This window comes from Plectropomus leopardus, chromosome 11 (assembly GCF_008729295.1).
Source record: "Plectropomus leopardus isolate mb chromosome 11, YSFRI_Pleo_2.0, whole genome shotgun sequence".
Classification (NCBI taxonomy): domain Eukaryota; kingdom Metazoa; phylum Chordata; class Actinopteri; order Perciformes; family Serranidae; genus Plectropomus; species Plectropomus leopardus.
Genome location: NC_056473.1, coordinates 15201660 through 15227839, shown reverse-complemented (window position 1 = coordinate 15227839; position 26180 = coordinate 15201660). Strand labels below are relative to the sequence as shown.

Here is a 26180-nt window from a genome sequence, read left to right as displayed (position 1 = left end):
GATTGATACACACTTTCCCAGTATGCAATATTAATCTCTCTATTTTCCAATATTCCTCCATGTTCTGATGAGTGAATCAAAGAATTCAAGTGACGTATTTTCAGTGATTTCAGTCCTCATCTGAACTCACAAAACGTGGTACCAATTATTTTGCCTCATGCAAGATGATTTGCAGGGTATATGATATCTAAACATCGCTGAACGAAAAGAGCATAACTTTAGTAAACATTTCAAAAGCTCATCCAATCTGCGTGCCGTGCATTATGGATGGCTTCAGACGAACGTAATGTGGTCAGGCTGTTTTCATTTCATCAGTGCAGCTTTTGTTTTACAGTATTTAAAGATCCAACACCATAATCCTGAGGTCAACACAAAGAGAGCAGTGCAGACTCCAAAAAAGGAGGTTTCGAAACATTTCTCCATTCTCACACTGACTGACAGTTTTCTTGATGCAAAGACTAACATGTGGAATACTGTGCTTTATTTTTAAACTGTAAAAGCTTTGTTTACATTTCCTATGTTAGAAAGGAAACCCTTAATTTTGGGGCATTCCATCCAACCATAATTACCATAACAAAAGTATGTAAACAGACTAAAACAACCCAGAATTAAAGTTTAAGACAGTTGTTATTATTTTTGTGAAATGCCATTAACACCAAGACAAGTGCAGCCAACCCATGACAGCTCTCTCTATAGGCGAGGATAAAAATTTAAGACTGTCTTTTGCACGCAAACAGATACAAGATCATATGAAGCCAATTTGGAAATGGGCCCAAAATGCCCAGCATGCAAGAGGGTCAGCGGGGACAAAAATGTGGTTTTAGTCTAAAGAATATTTATTTTGTTGGCTGACGTTTAGGCGCCTGTGAAATTGAAGCTACTGGAGAATGATTTACTGACTGCATGTGCCACATTTTGTGTGGCAGCTGAAGCTGAGAGAAATGGATTGCTCGTCTGAATTGATTCATTTTGATGTCAGGAGTATGACTAATGCTCGAATCAGAGTTTTTATTACTGGTCTTCTTATGGTTTTGCTTCTACACGGCGCTTAAAGCCTCAACTTTGACTGTATTGTTTCAATCTGGTGAGCTTTGACTTTTCGGTTGATAAAGTACATAATCAAACTCATCAACAAATGTTTTCTCCATCATATTAATGCCTTTGTCTTAATAAAAAGACATTGATTCAATTTCAATAAAATGCCTTTCTTCGAAGCCAGAGTATTATTAACACTGGACTTAATAGGAAGTTGCCAGAACTTATCACAAAAAGGTCAACAGTAAGTCCACCACCTGAGGAAATAAAAATGCTGGTTTAACTAAAACAAGCCACATTATAATGACATAGTCAAGACTTCAAAAAAATAATTCACAAAAAAGAAGAAAGAAAAAAATGTTGGCACTGTATGTCTCTGCAAACCATAGGTAGGTTATATTAAATATAACCTATTTTATATAAATAGATATGCTCAAAATAAGTTGGACAAATTTTGTTCAGTTTACGTGGCTGATATTTTCAAACTTATTTACATAGTTAGTTACATTTCAATAGTGCTGTGGTTACAAGTGGTTAGGTTTGGCCACAAACCATAAGGACGTGCTTATGGTTAATCAATGACCAAGTTTAAGTTAAAAGGTGGAGACCAAGTTGGACCCCCTAGGGCTAAAAAATAAAGCCAAGACAGAAGTGCCAAAAACTGACCAATGTGCAGTTCCTCTAATAGCCATTTGAGGTTGGCTCCAGAAGCCAGTCAATCCTCATAGCATCTACATACTACGTTTCACGTATCCTTTTGTGTCTGCTCTTGACATTCTAGGATGGCGCTACTGTGATGCAAACAAATGCACATGGTGGGATGACATGGCAACACAAGCACATGGTAACCTGTGCCGGTGTATCAACAAAGGCACATGTTGGCATAGATGGTTAGGATTAGGGGAAGAAGGCACATGCTAAGGTGTAGAAGAAAATATCACATTCAGACGGAAACAAACACCAGACTCCCGCATGATAGCCTGGGGTTTGCTGGGCCAATCCACTGTCACTCCCACCAGCCACTAGACGGCCTCGCACACCTTGTATTACATTGTTACCAGCAATGTTTCACCCTGATGCCAATCTGTTGCGTATCATGTGAAGGCAACAGGTTTCATCCAGCCGCATTTTCAAGGGCTGCCGCCCATCCACATCGTCGCTACGTCCAATATTTTACAAAGCTTATGATTAAGTGAACATTGCTGCAGGACAAGACAAGGAAAAGACATTGTGCTTAATGTAACATTCAGCCGAAATCTGTTGCTTTAATTTAATTACATGCAGGACTAAGGGTGTAAACCCCAGTTACTGGCATCAAAGTCCTGAACTGTGCATTCACTCAAAGTCCAAAATTCTAATTTAATTTCCAAGAATTACCATTTATTTTTATCATTCAAAACATTCCATCTACTTTTTCTTTTAATTTTTTTTTTTGCAGAATTAATCTCATTAGGAAAATGTTTACCAAAATAATAAATCAAAGTGTGAAATAGGGTCTTTCTCACATAAACTTCTGTACCAACGGACTTCTTTGTGCGACCAGCGGAGTCACCCGCTGCCAGATATGAGAAAGAAAGAAGTCTCAGGCACATTCAGGCGCCTTGGCTTCACTTTTCAGACCGGCAGTGAGATAACCTTTTGGCTGTCAGTAAACATTTGCCAGACACATTAAAAGTCTTTCCTTGTTATATTGATTAAAAAAATATTTCAGGTGGCATTTTCTCTCCAACACATAATTTCTAAGAGACAAGGTTGCATTCATTTCAACTCATTTTATATTTGTCATTTCTAACATTTCATCATTTGTTCTTTATTTCTTCCTGGTGGGAACAGGCTTCTCTAACATTACAGTATGAAAAATAACACAAATGTCCATAGATGGCAGCCGGATTACAGTTACGGTGTTTGACCAGTACAATAGGTTTAGTCAGCCATGACCCTTGAGTAACCTCTCTCTAGGAGGGGGAAGAGGTAGAAAAGAGAGATATATGGGCATACGAGGGGAAAGAAAGAAGGAAAACTGATGGATTGAGATGAAAAAAGAAGAGAGAGAGCTTTGTTTGATAAAGGAGAGAGAGAGAAAAGAGAGGTGTGAGAGAGTAAAAGAGCACTTGGCACACAGACAGACAGAGAGAAAGGGGGGCGCTTGTTTTCCCTCCTCTCCTCTCCCTCTGGATTTTTAAAAGTATAACAACCCCTTGAAGAGAAAGAGAGGGGGCAGTTTTAGCCTGGACTGTACAGAGCATTTAGTGTGCCGCCGCCAACCCAGATACCAGACACAGAGAGCCAGCTGAGGACCTGACAGAGCACAGGCATGAACGACATCAAGCTGGCCCTGCTGGGGAGCCCGGGGGCTGGGAAATCAGGTGAGAGGCTGGAGGGGATTTTTATTTCAAACAGATGCAGAGAAACTAGCCATTGTACTATCGCTGTAACATGTTTTATAACCTCTGTTTGTTGTTTCCTTTGTGGGCTGTTGGTGTTGTGTGTTTTTTTTTTTAAATTAATTAAAAAAAAAAAAATGGTGCATAATAAATCCACTGCTGGAATGTAATTAAATATGTTTTTATTTTGTTACTTTTTACTTTTACTCAATTTACTTTGAAAGCATATATGGTACTTTTTACTCCACTACATTTACTTGGCAACATTATTTTGCAGATTTAAATTATATAAAGGCTACAAAACATGAATAAACTAATACATTATGATGTATTATTACAGGTTAGCTACCCAGCAGTATATAAAGCAGCAGAAATGAGCTCCACCTTTACAAGAAACAACATTATTGTGGCTAAGTATTATTTATAATCCAGTGATATTATTATCATGACATATGCCATTCTGCATGAAGTGTAATTTTACTTTTGATATTTTGAAGGTATTTTGATGGTAACAATTTTGCATTTTGACTTAAGTAGGATTTTTAAGGCAGGACTTCTACTTGTATGTATTTATAAACTGTGGTTTTGCTAATTTACCTTATTACATGAGTAAATCTTCCACAACTGAATAAATCACATTTTCAGGATTAAGCTTCTATGTATATTATATCACAACATTATATACCAGTTTCAGTTGTTGAGTAAAAATACCTAACATATAAAAGTGTAGTAGACTATCAGAAAAGCCTTCAATAACTTCTAAATTAAGTATTGGGACCTCCGTGACACACTCAAAGAAAAGCTATATTTTTCAAGAAATTATCAGAATTGTTGAGGGTGATTTTCCTACACTGATCAGCTTATCAATTAATTGACTAATCTCTTCAAATCTACCTGAGTTAACCTGCTTGTGATTCCAAAATTGTAAAATGGGGATCACTGAATGTATGCTTACAGTAAAACTCTATGTTTTGATTAAATAACTCTATTCTGAAGTGGGTTAAAAAATTATGATCAGTGCAAAAGTGATTGACAGTATTCATTTAAAGGTCCAGTGTTTAAAATTTAGGGGGATGTAGTGCTGTCTGGTGGTGAGGATTGTGGATTGCAACCAGCTGAAACATCTCCTCTGAATTCCTTAAGTGTTTGCTGCTCAGGTATTTTTTTTAGAAGGAGCCGAAATATCGGCAGTGGTCTCTTCCTCTCCAAAACAAACAGAACAGGATGTTTAAACTGGTAAGACATGAAATTAAGCATTTTGATGTTACAAATCAGTGTTTTTTAAACAGTGTTTGGCATGCTGAGGACTGGCCGCTAACCTCGCACCTGCTAGTGTGTGCTAAAAATACTCCTCTAATAGCTTAAAATCTTGACGTTCGCTCCTTATATTGACATATGTGGGTCATTGTAAGGAAACAAAACCCAATGATTCTTACTTTCAGGTGATTAGACACTTAAAAACACCCTTATTATATTCAATTTCTGCCAATATTTCCTCTAAATCCTACACACTGGACCGCAAAAATGACGGGGAGGAGAGGGGGTTCAAACTTCGAGAATCAGAGATGTTGTCGGATTTCTGCAGGTGTAGATTTCGTGTGGGCATGCTGTTTACTCTGCATTAAGCATTAAGACACCTAAGCTTTTATTTTCACAGGGCTTTCGTTTCATGTTACATAACCGCCAAAACCCAAAGCTTTATTGCCTCAATTCGTTGAGATATTAAATGAAATAATAACATTATTTATGCCCAGAGAGAATCCCTGCCTTTCAAAGACCTATGCTAGATTCAAACTAATCCATCACAGAGTTGATTTCCTGGGTGAAGAAGAGAGAACATGTAGAACATTGTGGAGTCAGTGAGCTCCAGGGGAGCTAAAGTTCCCTGACACTAGTTTTGTTTATGTTGTAATTAACTAGATCAAGCCTTTTACTCTGGCTTTGCTGTACTGCGCTGACATTTGGTACCACTTACTCTTTGTTTACATATGTGAAAAAGATCTGCATTTTGGGATACATCAGCTTATTTTCCAAGACTTTCAACAGTTTATGTGACTATACCTTAAATCTACAAGGTCAAGCACATTCCACATTTTATTCTTAAAGTGCAGTGAAAAATGCTGGTAAGGCAGAGGGGGGAGTCACAGAACCCTTGTTGCTCTTCGGGGTGTTATTGCACGCATATCAGTATTCAGTCTCTGCAGAGCTGGTTGAGAATGAGTGGCTGTGTGTTGTGTTCAGGCTTCATAAAACAATGGGACGTCTCCGTTCTCGCTGCCTGGCAGTGAAGTAGAGCTGTTACTGTGGAGTAGCCTGTTGACTGTGTGCGTGCATGTGTGTGCCCATGAAATGTCTTTTCTTCTTGTTGCTTTCAATGAACATTTCTCATCATCTTGTTATTTTGCTCCCTAATTTTGTCAGTGTTAGTAAGAAAAAAGCCTCCCACCCAAAACTGCTGTTGTGTCTTAACCCTTTAAAACTTGAGCAAATTGGCTTTCTTTCCAACACATGAGAAGACGGCAATGAGCAACAAAGGAAGAAATAACCCCCCAAATTACCTTATTTACAAATTAGCATTTGTAAGTATTAGTAAAGAATACAAAAAATGACATGAAAATATTATTTTAAGTAAATAAAAAAACAACAAAAGAAATGTCCCTAACAAATGGTAATAATTTTATAACTTTATCTGATATGATAATTATATTGTTTTCCCCTAATTTTCTCCCAGTTTCTTTTTAAATGTATATTTTTTAATCTACTAATATCTTGCAATTTGTGGAGCCTGTTGCTCATTGCCTTTTCCCATGTTTTTGAAAGGAATAGCACCAGTTTGCTCAGGGCTCAAAGGTTTGAATACTTCCAAAGGACATCTGTAAGCAGCACAAGGAAAGTGATGTCAGTCCTATGTTTTGAATTAACTTAGCATTTTCCACAGCACTTGTGGATGGTTCATAGTTTGCTGGAGGGATACATCAACATGCAGGTGTTGATTTTTCAGATAAAAAAAAAAGCTTAGCTTAGCTTTATCACTTCAGGTATCCTGCAGACAGCTATTTGGGAAAGCATTCACTGTACACAAACACTCATCCTCCATTCTCAAAAACAGACAAATCTGTTTGCTGTCTTCCAAAATCTTTTATACCCTGTCACCTGCTCAATGGGACCAATCAGGGAGGATCTCTGAAATTACTTGACCAGGTGGCATTAATCTCCCCGCATCTGGAGCTAAATGGTGCTCCCCGCGGCAAAAAGAAGTCACCAAATTTACACAATACTTATAAACAAGTAAACATTCCCTTCTTTGGAACTAACATTAAAGCAGTAAAAAAATACCAAAAGAGACATTTTTAAGTGAATTCCTCCTTCTTAAAGGACTACTTCATCCCCCAAATGAACATTTGTATATCAGTTACTCAGCCAGTATAATGTTGAGTTCATAAAGAAAACCTTCTTTTCTCTTATGCCTTCAGGGTGAATAAAGAATCCAAACACTGAAAAAAATCAGGTTTTCTATAGGACTCCCTGATTTGCTAGACCATATAAAGGAATTCTTAACCCCCAAAGGCCATTTGTATATCAGTTGCTCACCCTTTTTACACAGTTTTTCTCACATGCCTCAAGCAAAAAGAAAATTCTTGATAAATTAAAGTCATAGGGGTCCACGTTTAAGAACAGCAAAACTATCAAAACATCTGTTTATACACTCTCACACAACTTGTGCAGTATAATAAAAGTCTAATTTATTATATTTTCTGACAGGGAAGATAAAACTTATGTAAGCTGTCTTCAAAGCTAGACTCCATTAACAAGATAATCATTTTACCTCGCTGAACATGAGAGCTGTTAATCTCCTTCTGCCTCCATTAGTAATTTGCGAGTATAATTGTGTGACTTTGGTAAATCTGGAAACACTAAAGTCACACTATTGACCCTTCTCTAAGTCCCATCCCTAAAACATAGACTAAACAATCCAATCATAGCATAGCATCGGTAGATAACATATTTTCTTCATTTTCAGGCTGTTTTTGTCTATTTTAAGCTAAACGTTGTGCATATAATGATACTCGTTACCTGGAGTGGCCTCAGGGAAATTATGTTTCTTACCTGTTTCAAAACCAAAATTACCTGAAAAATATAGTGTTATCTAGCTAGCTAGCTACTAAAGCTATAGCCTACTGAATGGTCTGGCAGATCAGGGAGTCCTTCTATAGAAAACCTGTGTGAAAGGAAAGACTGAACACAAGTACACAAGCATTTCTCAAACACCACATGTTCATATAAACGTTGATCTGTTTAGCGAGAGGAATGTGCACCTTCCTCTCAGCATACATACCAACGTTGACTGAAGGAAATAACATTTTGGGATGGAGAAAGTAGACTCTGAGCCAGCATGCATGAGTAACTTTTTAGGCCATGTCCATATTTGTGTGTTCCCATAGCCTTAGCATAACCCCTGTATAACCCTTTAGAGGCCCATGACCACAGCTTCAGTCCTTAATAGAAACTGATTGTCTGTGGGACCAAAGCTAGTCAGTTTTATGTGTAGCTCTCAGTCTGGAGGCGAAGCAGAGGGGGAAATATAACCATTCAGCTTGCCAAATATGCACACAGGCCTTCCAGCAAAGCCATACAGCCTCTTTCATGTGAGGCTACAGTTTCACCACTCCAATCTGAAACTGCTGGCACTGCGATGCGCCTGTGGGAGTGAATTAAGGGTCATTTAAGCCTCACTGCTGCTACCTATGAGGGATGAGAGTGTTACGATGCCATGATTCATTTTGCTGGTTTTCATTTCATCTGTTTCCTCCAGCTGTCCTTGTGCGCTTCCTGACCAGACGCTTCATCGGTGAATATGCTTCTAACGCCAGTAAGTGTTTCCAGATTTGATGACATTGTGGTTTGATGGGAGTTTGGGAGTGTTTGGACCTGCAGATCAGAGCCTATCTCCAGACGTAGATGTTGCTATTTTATCACTTAGTGGTGCAATAATTTCATCTGAGCATCTTCTGTATGGAGCTAGTGTTGATCCTAGACTCGAAGGAGCCCCTGGCTTACTGTGTTATTTCATTTTAAGTGGTTTTTTTTTTTTTTTTTACAGATTCCCTGTACCATAAAAGGCTGTCAATAGATGGCAGGCAGCTGAATCTGGAGGTGTTTGACCCCTGCTCTCAGGTACCACACATCACGAACACACTTTTTTTTACCCTGATCCAAATGTTTAGATGTGTATATTTTTTTCTGAATTTTTAAAAAAAAAATATTTGTAAGAAAAATAGAGCAGCACTTGGACTTAAAAAGTTCCTGTTTCAAGTTCCTTGATTCCCTCTGACATTTCAGCCTATTGTATGGAAGTTAAATTTCAGAGGGAATCATTTTCCAGACTTATGATTCAAAACTTAGATGACAATATCACTGTTGCAAAAACTATCAATAAATCATTAGTGTTTAGAGAAAACCTGATGTCTTCCACAGGTAATGGGCCAAGATAAATACTCCTATTTTTTTTAAAATGTCCTCAGTGTTTGGAAGAGTTTTTAAAGCCCCAGAATGGTAGAAGTTACTGAATCCATCAAATATCCTTCAGCTGAGGTGAAATACACTAATTTCTTGTTTCGGAGCTACAAACATTTCAAATGATAAAAATTGGCCAGTTTTCAGTCTGCAGTACATGCCCCTGACCTTGAATGAATCATGGTCAGATGTTTACCTTTGTGTCGGCACGTGTACGATTCATACAGCACTTTAAGGTTAAACCTGCAAGGTTTATGAGAGTATCCCGAGGGGATGTGTGCCAGCAGCTGTGTCTTTGAAGAAAAGAGCCATATAACTGCTAACCTCTCTTTCAGCCAGACCAAAGACCTGAGAGGCCTTTTACTGCAGAGTTAGTATTTTATTGGAATACCCCTTGGCTCAGCAGAACAACAGCAGCTCATTGTCTTTGTTGGTTTATTTCACTGTAAGGCCGCCCTTTCATAAGAAACACTGAGTCAATGACCTGCCCTTCTGACCTGCATTGCACAGTCAATAACGAGAGAGGGATAAGTGAGTTTTTACAGTGCTCAGATGTGTCCTCGCGCCCCTTGTCCTTCCTACACTGTTTATTTCTCCTCAAGGTCACTAAAAAGTCCCGTCCTCGCTCTGCATGTGTTGGTGAGGGTGTGCAAAAGTAAAAATAGCTCTCTAAGAAGTGGGGCAACAGAAACACACACTGTGTGTTTACAGAATGCACTTTCTAATATGTCATTTAAGAAAGCTAAAAACACCTTTATGAACAAAAATTATAGAGCAATATTGAATGGGTATACAGGGCAAAGACTTACAGAAGCAACGCAACTTAAAAACGTGTCTCTAGACAAGGCCAGGTGGCTTTTGTGCAGCACATTTCATACAACAGGGGCAATTTGAAGTGCTTTACACAGCAATAAATTATAAAACATATTAACCCTTTGAAATCTGGGTTGACATAACTTTTCTTGTACTGCATTCAGACACCTTCAAAAGTATTTAAACCTTTGAACTTAAAGGAAATTGGTTTGATTGCTTTCAAAAACATCGGGAAAAAGGCAATGAGCAACTCAGCAAGAAATGTGCCGCAAACTGCAAGAAATGAGTAGATTTAGAAAAATAATTTTTTTCTAAAATTATTTCGATACAATTATCATAATTTTTAGTCCGATTTATTTTCAGATCATTCACTTTTTTCTTTTAGTTTTTTTGTTGTGTTTTTTTTTTTTTTTTTTTTTTAACTTTTCTGTTTACTTGTTTTTAATTTCTTCTAATTTTCAGGTATTTTTCTTATACTAAACATAACAAATTTCTTGCAAATTTCTGTGAGTCTTTTCCTCTTATGCTGCTCATTGCCTTCTTTATATATTTTTGAAAAAAAGTCAAGCCATCTGCACAGCTTTCAATGGGTTAACTAAATCAGAGCTAACCGTGGCCAAAGCTAGCTGAAACAATGAGCCACTTCTATCAATCCAAAGCTGATGTTGATTATTTTACATCCACTAAAAGACACAATGTAAAGAACATTTGGCTCATCTGTGTAGTTGAAACAGTCCCAGTAAAAAAAAAAAAAAAAAAAAAAAGCCATACGGGCATAAAAACACACTACCTGAATTTAATCCAGTCAGTGTGCCACCAAAATAAAAGCATGTGTCATCTTTGGCAGAGCTCGGAGGCCAGGTGTATACTGGAGGAGCCGGTGGACTGGGCAGATGGCTTCGTGGTGGTGTACAACATCAGCGACCGCACTTCCTTCATCAATGCCAAGAGCATCTTGCGGCAGATTCGAGAGGCACGCGTGGACAGCTGCAAAGGGTCAGAAGCACAATGAGGTTATTTTAATATGAAGTGTACAGAAGCTGATGGGGAGCCTATGCTGGGTTTTAAGAAAACTGAGACATGGTGGATTAGAGCAGCTTTTCATCTGGTGTTTCAAACTATTTCCAGAAACGATGAGGTGTTTCGCTAAATATCTCAGATATGCTTGTGACTTGGGGTCTCTTATTGTATCAATATTTGGGTTAAATGTATAAACAATGTCAAGAATGTGTTAAAAATTCAGAACGTTGCCTGAAAGCTATCTGATATCCTCTGTTAATACAAAACTTTGTGTAATTGAATACAGTCTGGTTTCCAGCTTGGTATAAATGCCATTTTGAGTTCATCCAAATGGTTTTAAAATTGTGTCTTAAACCCTCAGAAAAATTGCTTGATTTCTTTTGAAAACATAGGAAGAAGATGATGAGCAACATGAAGAAACAACCCAAAAATTAGCAAGAAGTTTGTAAAAAGTCCAGGAAAATAACCTTAAGATTTGTAATAAAAATGAAAAAGACATTTCTTTGAAGACAACGAACAAGAAATGACCTGGAAAAACTGCATCAAAAATTCTAATTCTTCTTTTTCAACATACTTTTATATCTGTAATTCTGGTAATTGTGCATATTCTTTTTCCCAAGCTTTTTTAAAGATACATTTCCCCATGTTTTTTTGAAAAGAAATTGCACCAATTTGCCCAGGGTTCAAAGATTTAAATACTTGTGAAAGGTCTCTGAAAGTAGCACCACAAAAGTGCTGTTGTTTCAGGTTTCAATGGGTTATTTGTCTACGTTTCTCATCAAAAATCAGTCATTTAGTTGTGGTTAAAACATCCCAATTATCAAAACTTAAATACCAAAAGTCTTAGAAGTATTATCAACTATTTACAACCACTACAGCACCTCAACATGGTGTAAACACTGAGAAAAAAAGCAAACGTAACGTCTATGACGCTGAACAGGATTTCTTCATCTTGAATGCCAGGAATGTTGGGAGTCCGACTGATAAATGATTCATGATGATGAGTGTGCGAGAGATTCACCTTAAAACCAACAGGGATCTAGTAAATTTGGTCTGCTGGAGAAATCCATCAGGCTGCCTGTCATGTGCTAAAGCCTCCTGATAGTGTGGAAGGAAGAGATTTATTTGTCAGTCAGTATAAATGTAGAGGAGTGATTCTTGATGTGTGGAAATCAAATGCAATTGGTCAAAATCAAATCAACTCATGTTTGTGGCATTTTTAGAAATTTGATTTGGCTGTTTGCTCATGCAGCTCAGACCTAAGAAATATCTAAACATTTTTCTTGGGACAGCCCCCCCCCAAATCAATAATCCATATATTTACTCTTACTTGTTGTACTGTACATTGGTTTGGTCTGAGTTGCTGATATCGGTCGTTGAGATTACTGCCTTCTCTCAAATATAATGGAACTAGATGGCACTTTTTGAGGTTTGAGGTGCTCAAAGCACAAAAAAATACAGTTGAAAAACTCATGTATACGTCCTCGTGATGACTATGTTCTATGTTCACCGGCAGCATATAAATAACACAGTGCCCGATTCTGTCCGACCACATTCTCAGCTGACACTGTCCAGCAGCGTAACATGTGGGGCAAAAAGGCAAAAATCACTGCAAAGGTGCCAGTTTTGGATGACTACGGAATAAGAACAGGCTGCTTAGTCTGTAGTCTTTATTTGGAAAGGGAAAGTGGATGGCTGACAGGATGGATTTTAAATGCATTTTAGCCAGTTATCATATCAATAACACAATCTGATGTTGACAGAACAAATGATATTTACCGTACATTAACAAACAATAACAGGAATAATTAAAAAACATATTTACTTAAGAGCTTATTGGCACGAAAATCTTCCATAATATAACATTTTTTTTTCATTTGCACTGCCTCTTGACTTTAGTCATTTGTTTACTTTTCTCACTTTTGTTTCTCATCTTGTGCAATGAGCTGCACGGCCAATCAGTGTTATTTCATCCAGCAATGGACTCCGCTGTCTCCGACACTGATTCAACATGCTGAATCAATCTGAAAAAATCTGACAAGGGCCAATAACGGCCAACTGTGCAGGACATGTTGCAAAAACTAGAGTTACAGATGCTCACCTACATCCCAACATTGAACAATTGACTGTTGGCTTGGTGTGTAAGGGCCTTAACAGGTTATGTTTTTATGACTGCATTGTTACATTACATGAAAATAATCTGAATGTTTGCCCATATGGTTCAGAATAATATTCAGTGTCTTGTAAACTTTTGAATCTTGACTACAAAGTAAAATAAAAAAAAAAAGTGTCTGAACAACACTTCTCTAGATAAGACGTTGCCATCGTGGGTTGAGGAGTTTTAAAATAATAGTAACTTTTCAGGAAACTGCTACTTTTATTTCCTCCACACATGTCCACACTGACTTGTCTCCGTCTCCAGGGAGGTGGACGTTCCTGTGTGTCTGGTGGGCAACAAGCAGGACCTGTGTCACGCGCGGCAAGTGCGTGAGGATGAGGGCCGCTGCCTGGCTCAGGAGAACCGCTGTCACTTCCAGGAGGTCTCAGCTGCCGAGAGCTACCAGGACATTGCCAACCTCTTCACCCAACTCATCCGACAGGTGATGGAGCTCCTCAAGTACAGAGCAGACCGACGACGCTACAGCGGCTCAAAGTCAATGGCCAAGCTCATTAATAATGTGTTTGGTAAAAGGAGGAAGTCAGTGTGATGGTCCCAGTGGAGTCAGCTAGAGGGACTGGGTTTAGTTTGGACCCAATTTAAAGGGAACTGGCCAAGAGGTTACATGCTGGGTCTAAAAACTGTTTAAGCGTAGCGGTCCAACATTAATCTCATGTTCATGATTAGTGGAAAGGATTGGATGGTTTCAAAATGTACAGATCAAAATGTTTTCTTTTTCACATCTTTGTCAAGTTTTGTGCTTTTAATTGTCTTGGTTTTGCCTATGACATGGTTGCCAACCTGAAGGTCGGGACCCTAAAAAGGGGTCACAGCAGAACCAACTCGTTCCCATCCCCAGGGCCTCAAATTTCGATGCTTTGTTGCACCCCCCGGTGAGTCCATATGGGACACAACAGGCTTTCAACTTCACATTTTCATCCCAAGTCATCACATATTGCTGTGGTGGATGTCGCTATGTTTAGGCATTGAAAGCACATGGCAACCAACACTAGGACATCAACAAAAGCACTTGCTGGCACAGTGTAAAAAAAACCCAAAAAACAGAACCATCACATCCAGATGATGAAAGTCCGAGGTTTGCTGGGCCCATTCACCACCCTTCCTGCCCACCTAACAGGAACCCTCATTCTCGTTATATTAATTTGTTTTCAGCAGCGTTTCAACCTTATGCAAAAGGACTGCGTATCATGCTGCTGCAGCAGGTGTCGGCCTTCGGCATATAATAACACTGCAAAGCCTCCTACCTGGCCATGTTCTTAGCTGACACCATCCAGCAGCATATAATGCAGACAGGAAAGGTGGCTATTGGTGACAGGATCTCACACCAAAAGCACTGCAAAAGTGGTATTTGGCGATTGTGTAATGAGAACGGGCTGGCTTCAATCGACTAAAATGCAAACCCATCTGTGGCAGGAGTTAACACTGAGAGCATCTGACGTAGTATAAAGACAGAGTAAATCTGCATATGAAGGATGGGACAAATAAAACAAGAATTTTAGCCAGGAGACCTGCAGTTTCTCATGTGAAACCAAAAATCAATGTTGTTCCAATGTTACTTTATGTAACTGACATACATGGCTATAATCGTCTGAAACCAAAAGTTAACGTTAACAAACATGGTTATTTTAACCCAAACATGATCTTTTTCTGAAACTAATCAAGTAATTTTGGTACCCAGGCAGAACTGCAAGAGTTTTGTAACATTAACCAAATGATAGGCTCCAGTTTGTTTCAGCTGTGTGTCACATTGAGTTGCTCAAGCAAGCCCTGCGTGTCTCCGTGAGATGCTAAGGGCCATGACAAAGCATCAGTATTTGACAACGTGGGAATGAGAATGAGTAGCCTGTACAGGACAGGGAAGCATAAAAAATGCATATTTGCAACACAGAATACGTTTTTAATAAGAACCCCCTTAGCACTATAGACTAAACAGTTAACTGTGCTCTCAGTAACATACTTAACAATGCTAAATAGGATTTTCTGCTCAAAACTGGGCCACTTACCCACAGGGGTGACTTGGAGGCAGACTGCAGGATGGGCACAGGCACAATGCTTCCAAAGCAACATTGCTAGCTAATGTTAGCTCCTAGCCAACCCAGCTGGTGCTCAGTGTGGTAAACTGAAGAGTAGCAAAATTAACCTACACACCATCATGCCTAACCAAGTCAAAAGTATCGGCTGTTAATGGATTCATGATTAACTATTGACATCCCTAACTGGACCGTTCTTGTTTAACTGCCTTTGCCTTTCTGTACTTTGGAAAGACATGTCTTTAGTGCAGAGTGATATTGTTTTTTTGTATTGTTTGAGGCAAAGGAAAAAGCTGTTTTAATGCATTAATGAATGCAGTTATATAGTACTATTTGGTAGCCACAATGTTTGTTTAATTACAATACTGCTGATTGTTATATGTCATATTCTCTCTCTTATGGCATCCATGACTAAAGGCATAATTTACATTTATTCACCTGTATAATAATGTATGTAACCATTTCATATTATGTGTGTGTGTATATATATATATATCTATACACACACACATGCATACATACACTGTATTTATTATGTGTTTGCACAGAATCTTGGTAACTGAAAAATATCTTGAATGTTAAATCAAGACTCAAACTTTCTACAACTTACAAAAAAAACCAACCATTGACACAAACCACGTAAGGGCATGAACTCATTTGAGCTCATGCTGGTGCTGTTATTCTTTTCAAATCCTGTTATGCCACCACAATGCTGTAAAGAAAGAATGAACCAACCATCGTGGAAAATAAGTTCCCATATGTAGTGTTTTGTACATGAATGTTCCTTTTGTAAATACTGTAAAAACACTGGGGCTTCCAGAGGAAATTAAAGTTAAACATTGCTTAATAAGATGCCTGTTTTAGTTCTTCAGAGGGACTGTTTTCACTTTGAGCTCAACAGTAATTAGATGACCGTGAGAGGAAGCATGTCTCTAAAGCCTTTGAGGAATTTCCTGTGCGTAGCTGCTAAAAATAGCTAGTTTGGAGGCAGGCAAGTGAGAAATGCACCATTATTATGCTGAATAATGTCCTCCAAAACTGAGAAATGTCCCTGAAGTAGCCACTAGATGGCAGCACAAAACACCACAATAATGGGCTCTTCCTTGCCCCTCAACGTTTATTTTCTGTTCTTGGGGACTGGTCTATTACACACTGAATCAGTATTTATGGAAAAATATGAAATTCATTTATTTAAAAAAAAGAAAAAGTAAAAAACATATATATAAAAAATAAATAAAATCAAGTTTAGAATTTTATTATTTTGCATTTCAAAACACTTTCAAAGCCCATATTGACATGAAAAAGCAATTCTTACCAGATTGTCTTGATTGGGACCCAAATAACAGCATCTGCACTTTTCAGGAGTTTCAGTTTAGTTGCTTCCTCTGATTCATACAGGTCCCATATGCCTGAAACTACTGTTCCCCAAGACAGTAAGGCATATGACTGGTCACAACATGCCAACCTGTGGACATCACTTAGACCCGAGTCTGCTGGTCAGTCTCTGGCTGGTCTGCTTTCAGTTTACACCCAATTAGCAGCGCTGTATTAAACTTCTGTGATTTAGTTTCATCTGCATGTGGTGATTGACACACTCTAAAATGCGGCTTTGCCATCTTTGGCCATGTGGTTGCCTGCTGATATCAGTTTAATGAGCTGCACCTGTGTGCTCAGCTCATAGGTGGTAGCAAATTCAAGATTGTTTAGGGATCCCAATATGCAGAAATATTAAAACACAACAGACAAAAAAACTGCATGGACTATAGTATAGTCTGTAAAGGGAAGACTCATGAGCACCAACAGAACCCATTTTCATTCAGATTCATCCCTCGTTTTCAGTCAGTTGGTTTTTAGGTAGATCTTTTAAATAAGGACTGTGGTTAATGTAAGCTTAACCCTTTGAAAACTGAAAAAGTTACAAGAACATTATCTGAATGTAAGCATTTTTTTTTCAAATGAGTAAAAGGAAGAAAATAAGTGAAAAACAAACAAACTTGAAAATTACCCTTAAAAGTGCTGTCCTCTGTAGTATAGTTTTAAATATATAGTTTAAAGAACTACAAATGCAGTTTTTTGGACATTTTCCCCATTTTTTTTGCAACGTATGATGGGTCCCTCTTGCCAAGTTGCTCATTAGGTATGGAAATCAGACCAATTATCCCAGGTTTCAGAGGGTTAAATGCTTGTGAAAGGTATCTGAATGCAGTACAAGAAAACTGATATTAAATCATCCAGATGTTAAAAGGTTAACAAATCCAAATACTACAATCTCCATAATCATCCATATCAATAATTTATTTTAAAAAAAAAAGAATTTAATGATTCTGTTCACCAGAAGTCTTAATTGTGTCTAACTTGACGGTGGAGCGCTGTAGTTGTTACTCACTGTGGACCCTCACAGGAGACTGTTAATCAAACTTTACAGTGTTTTACCATTGGTTTGGAGATGCTTTAAAATAATTTCTGACCTTCCTAATCCTACATAGTAATTTAATTAATCAAAATGTTTTTTTTATTTTTATATGTATTAATTAATCTAAGTATGTATTATTTATGTTATTAAACAAATTTTACTTGTCACTTATTTAAACAGTACGAATAAACACAGTAAACACACTATAGTAAATAAAAAACAAAAAAGAAAAAGGGCACATTTAGAATAATTTACATTCGCTATTACAAAGTTGGGCAGAGTTGAATTTATTTTATTTTATTTAAAAAATATTTTATTTTATTAATTCTAAACAAACAAAAACTACTGCTAATCCTAAAACTAATGAAAAAACAAAAATTAAACAAAAGTTAAATGAAAGACATGCCTCAGGGGCATTTCCTGGTTCTGAGAACATCTGGGGTTAAGCCCCTTAGGGAAATGCCCATTCTAGCCTGAGATCCTAAAACGTGAAATGGTTTGTGGGAGGAAACCGAAGCATCCCGGAGAAAACAGGCACAACGCTCAGACGCTCAGTGTACTGAGCCACTATGTCGCCCTGATATGTCGCATCACGCCGCTCATACGTTCACCGCATTGAGCCACTATGTCGCCCTGATATGTCGCATCACGTCGCTCATATGTTCACCGCATTTAGCCATTATGTCGCCTTGATATGTTGCATCATGCCACTCATATGTTCACCGCACTGAGCATAAGTTCACCCCATGTAGATGTGTTAGGCGATTGATAATGAAAAGGCAAGCCCCTTCCCTGCTGAAGAGAGACAGCTTGATCAGTTTAAGATGGTTAAGCTGGTTGACCAGCCTCTTTGACAAGCTTAAGGTATGTTTTCGCATAAGTTTTGATGTTTTAGCTGGTCGGAGCAGCTTGTGGTGATCACTCTAGCTGGTTTATCTGTTGAACTTCCAGTAAAATTCAAAGCAAATACATGTCCTTGAGTGTGGAGGCATAACAATGTCATGAGTTTATGCATAAAGATACTGTACATTTGCACAGCTTGACAGGCTGGTCACACTAGCATGTCAAGCCATCAAAGACCAGCGAGAGCTGGGTCAGGACCATCTTCGACCAGCTAAAACCAGCTTATGCTGGTAATGGTTTTAGTTGGTTTTAGCGAGTCGAAGATGGTCTTAGATGGTATGAAAGGCAAAAGGCATAAATCAGTTAGGCCTTTTATCATGTGTTATGCATAAAGATAAATGTGCACAGCTTGACAGGCTGATTACAGTGGCATGGCCAGGTAAACAGGCTGGTCACACCAGCATGTCAAACCATCAAAGACCAGCAACAACCAGGTCAGGACCATCTAAGACCATCTTTGACCCGCTAAAACCAACTAAAACCAGTACCGGCAAAAGCTGGTTTTAGCTGTTCGAAGATGGTCCTGACCAAGCTCTCGCTGGTCTTTAATGGCTTGACATGCTAGTGTGACCAGCCTGTCAAGCTGTGCAAATGTACAGTATCTTTATGCATAACCTTGTGACATTGTTATGTCTCCATACTCAAGAACATGGATTTCCTTTAGTTCTACTGGACGATCAACAGATCAACCAGCTAGAGTGATCACCACAAGCTTGTCAAAGAAGCTGGTCAACCGGGTTAACCATCTCAAAGTGGTCAAGCTGTGTTTTTCAGCAGGGTGATCCATGGCAGCAGCCACATTTGATGGTCAATTTCCGGTTTTGCCAGTCCAGTGTCCAAATTTCAATCGGTTTAATTTATGCAAACCGGCAGAAATTTTGAAAACTGTAGTGCAAATGTCAATCGTCACCCTGATAAGGCTTCACAAGTATGACACCGTCTGAACTGTTAGGATCTGGCTCCACAGGTGGTGTTGGTTCATTTGGACAGAGATCCACAGATGATATGATATCATCTATGAGCCCTGGTGGATGCCAGTCATCCGGGTAAAGGACAGGTGTGTCCTCTTCAACCTCTGGTTGAACAGGGATCCTTCCCAGGGCTTTTTTACTGATCCACAACTTAACCTTCTGCATCACCGGCTTTTTTGCCTTTTGAAGAAGCAGTTATTTTCTTTCAGTTCTTCCTTTAAATTGTGGATCTCCAACGTCTGCTTATTGATTTCTTTTATGAAATGACTGGTAACGTTTCTGAGTTCAAACATTTCGTGTTCATGCCGCAATTGCTGACGCTGCTTGTCCCTGATGTCATTCTGGTGGATATTTTGAGAACCATTGAGGTTTTTCTTTAAAGAGGCAATGTCATTTCGAAGCTCCTCCTCAGTTTCTTCGTCCATCTCAATGGAGTCATCACTGTCAAGATGGTGTCTCATGACCTTAATGATGCTGGTTTTAAATTTTTTACTGTCCATGACAAGAGGTTTGCATGTATACAGGTCGTGTTTGAGACGATGATGTTCAAGTTCCTTTTTTCTAAAGACAGTCCTTTCCCTAATGAGTGCTGACACGGCGGCCTTCCTTTGACACTCAAAAAGGTTATTTTTCTGAGCCAGGTCCTGTTTCTCTCGGGCGGTCTTATTGAGTAACTCTTCTGTCTTTTTGAGTTCATTAAGTGTCATTTTCAATTCCTGACCTAAATCCTTGTTACTTGCCCTTAATTCCTCTAATTTCACTTCTAAAACAGCTTTAGCCTCTCTTTTTCTGCATCCTTTTTTTCTCTTGTTAATTTAACTATCTCCCTTTTATTTCCTTTAAGTAATGTGTTTTGATTTCGGACAGTCTCTGTTAAATCATAATTGTCTACTCTGAGATCTTTAAATTTACGGCTAATTCGTTTTACCTTCTCCTCTAACTGATAGACCTTGGACTTATGTCCCCGATTATCATCTCTATTCTTTTGTCTTGCCGTGCTTAATTTGATTTCTAAGTCAGTGTTGCACAACCCCTGTTTTTGATTATCTTGTGTGAGGTGATCTTCTGCCTGTCTATACTTCTTAACCTCAGTGATCCATCCATGTTCAAGATTTTTCACCTTGGCAGTGTATATTTCTTCCTGCATTTTTAACATCTCATTTTCTGCTTGTTCCCACTTAACCTGCTCCTCCTCTAGCCTCCTGTCAGAATCTGCCGCTATTCTCAAGAGATTAGACACTTGTTTCTCTTTCAGTTTGGAAATGGTTTTGTTGTAGGTGTCCTCACAGACACTTACCTTCTTTTTGAGATTTTTATCTGACCTTAGAAGAGCTTTATTGTAATGTGTGAGATGTTCCTCTAACTTTTCATTGTCTACTTCAAGTGTTTTCACATTTCTTTCACTGATTTTCAATTGGTTGCTCAGCTCCTGAATTTTCTCATTGGCAGTTTGTAAATCTGACTTGAGGAGGTCGATTTCTGTTTGTAGAGTGTCTTTTTGGATGTTGCATTCCTTGAAGGCTTTCTGCCAGCACTCAATTCTTGCTTCAAGTATTTCTCTTTCTTCAGGCTTCATTTTCATCTGCTCCATTTCAGCGGGTTCAAAATTGAATTGATTGAATTAAATTTAGTACAATGCTGTAAAACAGTCTTTACTTTACTGCTGTAAAACACTTATTCTGTGTGTTTTGATAGGACAGCTATAGCCTTTTTTGTGGTTTACGTGGTGCAAATCTGTCAAACGGTTGAGCACTAACTGAACAAATTTATCATCAGCACTTGGTGGTGTGACGTCATCACAGTGTTCAAAAGTAAACAATTCTGTGCTTGTATCTGATGTTCACCATCAGTGCGTTCACATTAATAACCTGTTTATGGGTTTTTGGAGGACTCCACTTACATGTTAGACCATATAAACAGTATATTCCGTTTATAAGACAAAACATGCCAGCTGGAGAGCTCTTAAAGAAACTGGAACGTCAATAACCGGTTTCTCTGTGCTCATGTTAACACCATATCCCGAATATGATCATAAGCAGGATAAGCTTCATAAGTTATTCATGTCCATCAGTACTTTTACATAAAGGCTACATGAATAGCCTGTTTCCATAGATATATACATATAGATAGAAGGTAGAAGAAGGTAGAAGGTCGATTTACTGGTCATTTTCTAAACAAAATTTTAAAAAACAAAATTAAAATTAACCTTGATCCTGCTACATCTTTGGAGTTGAAAGTTGAGATTTCATTTGATTAAAATGTTTTGTGGACTCCTGTTTGGAAAAATTCCCCAAAAACATTACAAGGTTTTGAAGACAATTTTGCATAGTGGCCAAAAATTGAATTAAAACGACTGTCAACACTGACTACTTTTAACTTGATGTAGTAACTTCTTAATAACCTTATGTAGTTATGTCACATGTAATGACATACTTATCACACTTTACAATAAACTAAATCTAACATAACAAATCTAAATCCTGAACATAACAAGCATAATTATTAGAGCCAGAAACATGATCTTTTTCTAAAGTTAGTGAAGTAGTTTTTGGCATCAGTAGAATACTTCTGGGTAGTATCAATAATGGTATAAGCATAAGTAATATATAAGTAATTGTGATAGATGTTTGTTCTTTTTAATCTTGTTTGCATCAGTGAATGTAAACAACTACTCCTAAGGTCTAGAATAAACCATCAAGCTCTACTTTTGACATATTTCAAATAGACTGGATGTGCCAAATTAGCATCGTGTTAATCCAGTAAAGTTCAGATTGCAACATCTATACATGAAGAGTACGCAAGTTAAATAAAGATGTGCTTTTAATAAAAGTGCCTCTTTTGATTGCTCAGTGCCTCTTTCACACACCCAAGTGGGAAATATTTGGTGAAGAGCAGACAGGGAGCACTGCAGCCTCCTCATATGTTCATCATCATCGCAGCGCATTAGGTAAATAAAAGCTGAATCTCTGCAGGAGTCTTTTTGGAATCAGTGAATGAAGCAAACACTTCTGTCAGTCACAGTCACACATTAACACATTTTAACATCCTTTTATGTGCAGCTCATAATATCTCACAGGCATTACAGCTTTTTATGTTTTTAGCTTTCAAACAAATGATCCCTGACATTTTCAGAGGGATGCATTTCATGAAAGACATTTTCTCTCCCTAAAAAAAATCAGATCTGCACAGGAAGTCATGCATTTTACATTTTTCCGACAGCAGCAAAAGTGTTTTTAGAGGAGCTCTTTGGTTGGCAGGAGCAGCTGTCTCACAAGAAAAAGAAAAGAGCTCCACCTACAGAGACTGAAAAGAAAGTCTGAGGGAAAACACATCACAGTGCCACCTGCTGAGTTTGACTGACAGGCAATTTCTGGAGAGAAGCACCACTGGCATGAGCACTTAATAAAGATGTCAGGAAAATTAAATAAAACAAGATAAGTGAAATCTTCATATAAACTTCCATCTCTTAATCCTTCTCCCCTCCTTCTTCTCTGTCGTTCTCATTTTTGTCAGAGGGATGAGGAGTGCAGACGGATGGAGACAGAACCTCCAAGCGTGGCCTTGTAGCTTCAGGTCAGTGATCTTATTTGGCCCCTGCGTGGAGGAAGAATTGGTTTTGGCTGGACTGAGGAAAACCATCTGAACCAAGGGGATTGGATGCTGCTGGGACACCGCGAGAGCCAATCAGAAAGGCCATCGATCAGTTCCCCTTAATCTCACAGCTGGTGAGCACATCCCCACTCCAATCTAAAAGTCTGCAGCTTAGTCAGACTGACAGGGGATTGGACAGCATCCAAAGACTTGGACCTCTGACTGAAATGGATCCATGTTAGAGCAGTTTGTCCACAGCATCACATTCAGTATCCCTCTCTGCGGCTGCAATCCTGATTGCAAAAACAAATAGTACTTAGCGTTGTTTAGTCTAGTGCCTCCTGCTTTTCCTTAAAATATGTGGAGACAATGTAAGTGGTGTAAAATAATAGGTTATTAACAATTCAAGTCACCTAAAAAAAAAGGATACACATAATATTTCACTGACTGAAACACATGCTCCACTCCCGTAATCTCAAGGAAAACATCATTTGAACACTGAATGAATTGCTCAAGGGGCCTTTTTTATGCCGTATACTGTGTGTCATGCTGCATGAGTGCACGCAGTGATTGCTTGCTGGATGTGTGTATATGCTGCATCTGAAGAGTTTGTTTCTAAAAATGAGACATCCATTCTCTGAAAAATGTGCTGCATCATCTGTTAAAAGTTCAGTGGATAGGATTTAGTGGGAAATACTGGCAGGAATGGAGTATATGTTTTCTTTAGTTTTAGCATCCAAGAGTAAAAACATGTTTTCATTACCTTAGAATTTATATAGTAGGGGTGTTGGGTGGCTCCATCCTTGCTGCAGCGGCCGTGGGTTCAATTCCAGCTCACAGCCCTTTGCTGCATGTCATCCCCTCTCTTTCCCCCTTTCACACTATCAGTCTTCTGTCCTGTCTAATAAAGGCAAAAATGCCAAAAATATAATCTAAAAAAAAAAATTAAAAAATTAAAAAACAGAATTTATATAGTAATGTAATGTATTATTGTTCGCTGGTGCACAGTAAATATGTTTTGTTCTTTCAACACTGGATTGTACTGTCAATGTGTTGAATGGCTAATGAACCTCATGATGGTCATCTGCTTTCTCTTTTTGAATGATGAATACAGATGACTGCTGTCTGCTGGTATGGAAAGTTGTCGTCTCTTACAAAGGGTGCTGAACATATTGGTGTTGCTTAGCTGTCAGTTGTAGTCTTTGCGGTGTGTTCACACGCAATTTTTAGGCCATGACACAGGCGACGTAGGGCAACGCAACATGCAAGTGATCAGAGAAAAAGGTGAGTAAACATTAGCAGGTGCTAGGCTACCAGCCAAGGACAAACACTGATTTGTAATATGAAACTGCTTCTGTGTTTCTGGCAGTTTAAATCACCTGGCCTGTTTGTTTTTGAGAGGAAGAGACTTCTGCAGATAATTTGGCTTCCAGTAAAAATCCCCTTTACACTGAAGGAATACTAACCAGAATATCTTTCAGCTGGTTGCAATCTGTAATCCTCACCACTAGATTTCACAAAATCTCACCAAATCTGTAACTTTGCAGTTAAAAGAAGCATGGAAACAAAATTCAGACTTTAATTTTGAATTTAGTGAGCACACACTTTTGATGAGTTCCATCTGGTTTTATTAAATATTGAATGAATGTAAAGAAGCTTTGTTTGAGAGGTGCATTATGGAAGGAATCATATGTAATCCTTTTCATATGTTATATGAATTGCTCGTGGTCTACTCGGTGTCCTGCAGTCTCCCATTACACTAAATGTTATATCCTGCTGTCTGTGCACTGAATACTGCTTTGTAAGACCTTGTATCTTCTTGCATTGACGCTGCCAAAACTCTGCAAATGAAGTGAATCTGATAAAGAGCTCGGTGTCAAAGAGATGCCCTCTAAAGCTTTTGTTGTCAGTTGCTGAATCGGAGCATCCCTTCATGTCACAGCAGGAAAAACACAGCAGGTGTAAATAAAATAAATGATGGCTGAATTCCATTTAGCTGCATCAGTTTCAGGGTCTTGGCTCACTGTTATGCTGTCAGGGATTACGCTGACATTTGGATATTATTATTGGTTATTTTAATGCTATTGGTTACACCATTGGCAACACGTTGTCATCGTAAGTCATAACATATTGCTGCTTTGCAGTGGACCTACAAATCACCATATAAGGCTCTAGGTATCCCTCTGAGCCTGCTATAAACGTTCCTTGGATGCCACTACTATGATGTCAACACAAGCACATGGTGGAATAACACTGAATGAAGTCTTGTTAAGGCAACAAAAGCACATGGCAACCAATGCCGGGATGTCAACAAATGCATATGCTAGCATTTTTTTTACACGCTGGTGGTGTAGAAAAAAAAAAAACTTCACATAAGAAGGGAAGTAAACACTGGACCATGTCCACACTGCATGAAAGTGTGGACATCTGCCGGTTCATCAGCACATAACAACACTGTGATGGGTTCTGTTTGAAGCATTTGTGGACATGAAATGTTCCTTTTGACATCGGGATCATACACTTAAAGCACTATCAAAGGCATCTGATGACCTCCACCAAAAGAAAATCCAGAAATTATCACAAAAAACTAAACCTTAGTCTCACATTCATGTTGGTTTATTATCTCTTTCGCCAGAATTAAAATATCTTTTACTCCCTGAACATTGCATTTGGAAGAGAAAAAAAAATCTATTAAGTTATGGAGAATGATGGAAATGCAAACTGAATATAAATGGAAGAAAATGGCCTCTGAGTCTAAATAACACTAGTTTTCTCTTTCCAGTCTGACAAGAAGCAGGAGGCTGTGGTTTCGTATGCAAAACCATACGGCCTTGCTGCCACAAACTGCAGCGGTTTTCTTGTACTCCCCTTGACCAACTTCGGCTATTAGTGTATGAAATGTGCTGTGTGGCCTCTCATGGCATTATACCTGACAAACAGCCTTTCCACACAAAACACAGCCTAAATTTGTCTCTGCCCTTTTTCACACAGAGGACATGACGGCGAGGCGAGCTGCAGCAGATGGCCAAAAAAAGGCTTCCTATTTTCACAGACTGCTAATTAGAGCTCAAACCCCAGCTCACCTTTAATGTCAGCCACAGACTGCTTTTAGCGCAATTACCCTAATGGGGTCCGGGCCTGTGAATAGCCTGTAATGTTTAGCCTGGGCCTGGCATTGCATTGGAGTTTAAGGATGTCAAAATAAAGGACAAGAGGGGTCTAATGCACCGCGGATCCATTTATCACGCAGTAGACTGAGAACGAGACTTCAACCATGATTACCCAGAGAAACTATTTAATTAGAAGCATTAATAATTGAACTAATTA

At 38.6% G+C, this 26180-nt stretch overlaps 1 protein-coding gene across 1 annotated transcript; it reads left to right on the top strand.

The window, feature by feature from the left end:
- Positions 1-3271: 3271 nt before the first annotated feature.
- On the top strand, positions 3272-13492 carry rerglb (RERG/RAS-like b). Its single transcript, XM_042496897.1, has 5 exons — positions 3272-3401; positions 8233-8289; positions 8521-8594; positions 10594-10742; positions 13189-13492. Exons 1-5 carry the CDS (start codon positions 3350-3352, stop codon positions 13472-13474), a joined length of 618 nt encoding a protein of 205 aa, XP_042352831.1. The 5' UTR covers positions 3272-3349; the 3' UTR covers positions 13475-13492.
- The last annotated feature ends 12688 nt before the right edge of the window (positions 13493-26180 follow it).

What these genes read in the sequence shown, in the direction of transcription:
- rerglb (XM_042496897.1), top strand. Translation starts at nt 3,350, where the DNA reads ATGAACGACATCAAGCTGGCCCTGCTGGGGAGCCCGGGGGCTGGGAAA. An exon ending in TGAATATGCTTCTAACGCCA is followed by an intron (nt 8,290 to 8,520) that starts GTAAGTGTTTCC and finishes TTTTTTTTACAG; the next exon opens with ATTCCCTGTACCATAAAAGG. An exon ending in TGTTTGACCCCTGCTCTCAG is followed by an intron (nt 8,595 to 10,593) that starts GTACCACACATC and finishes CATCTTTGGCAG; the next exon opens with AGCTCGGAGGCCAGGTGTAT.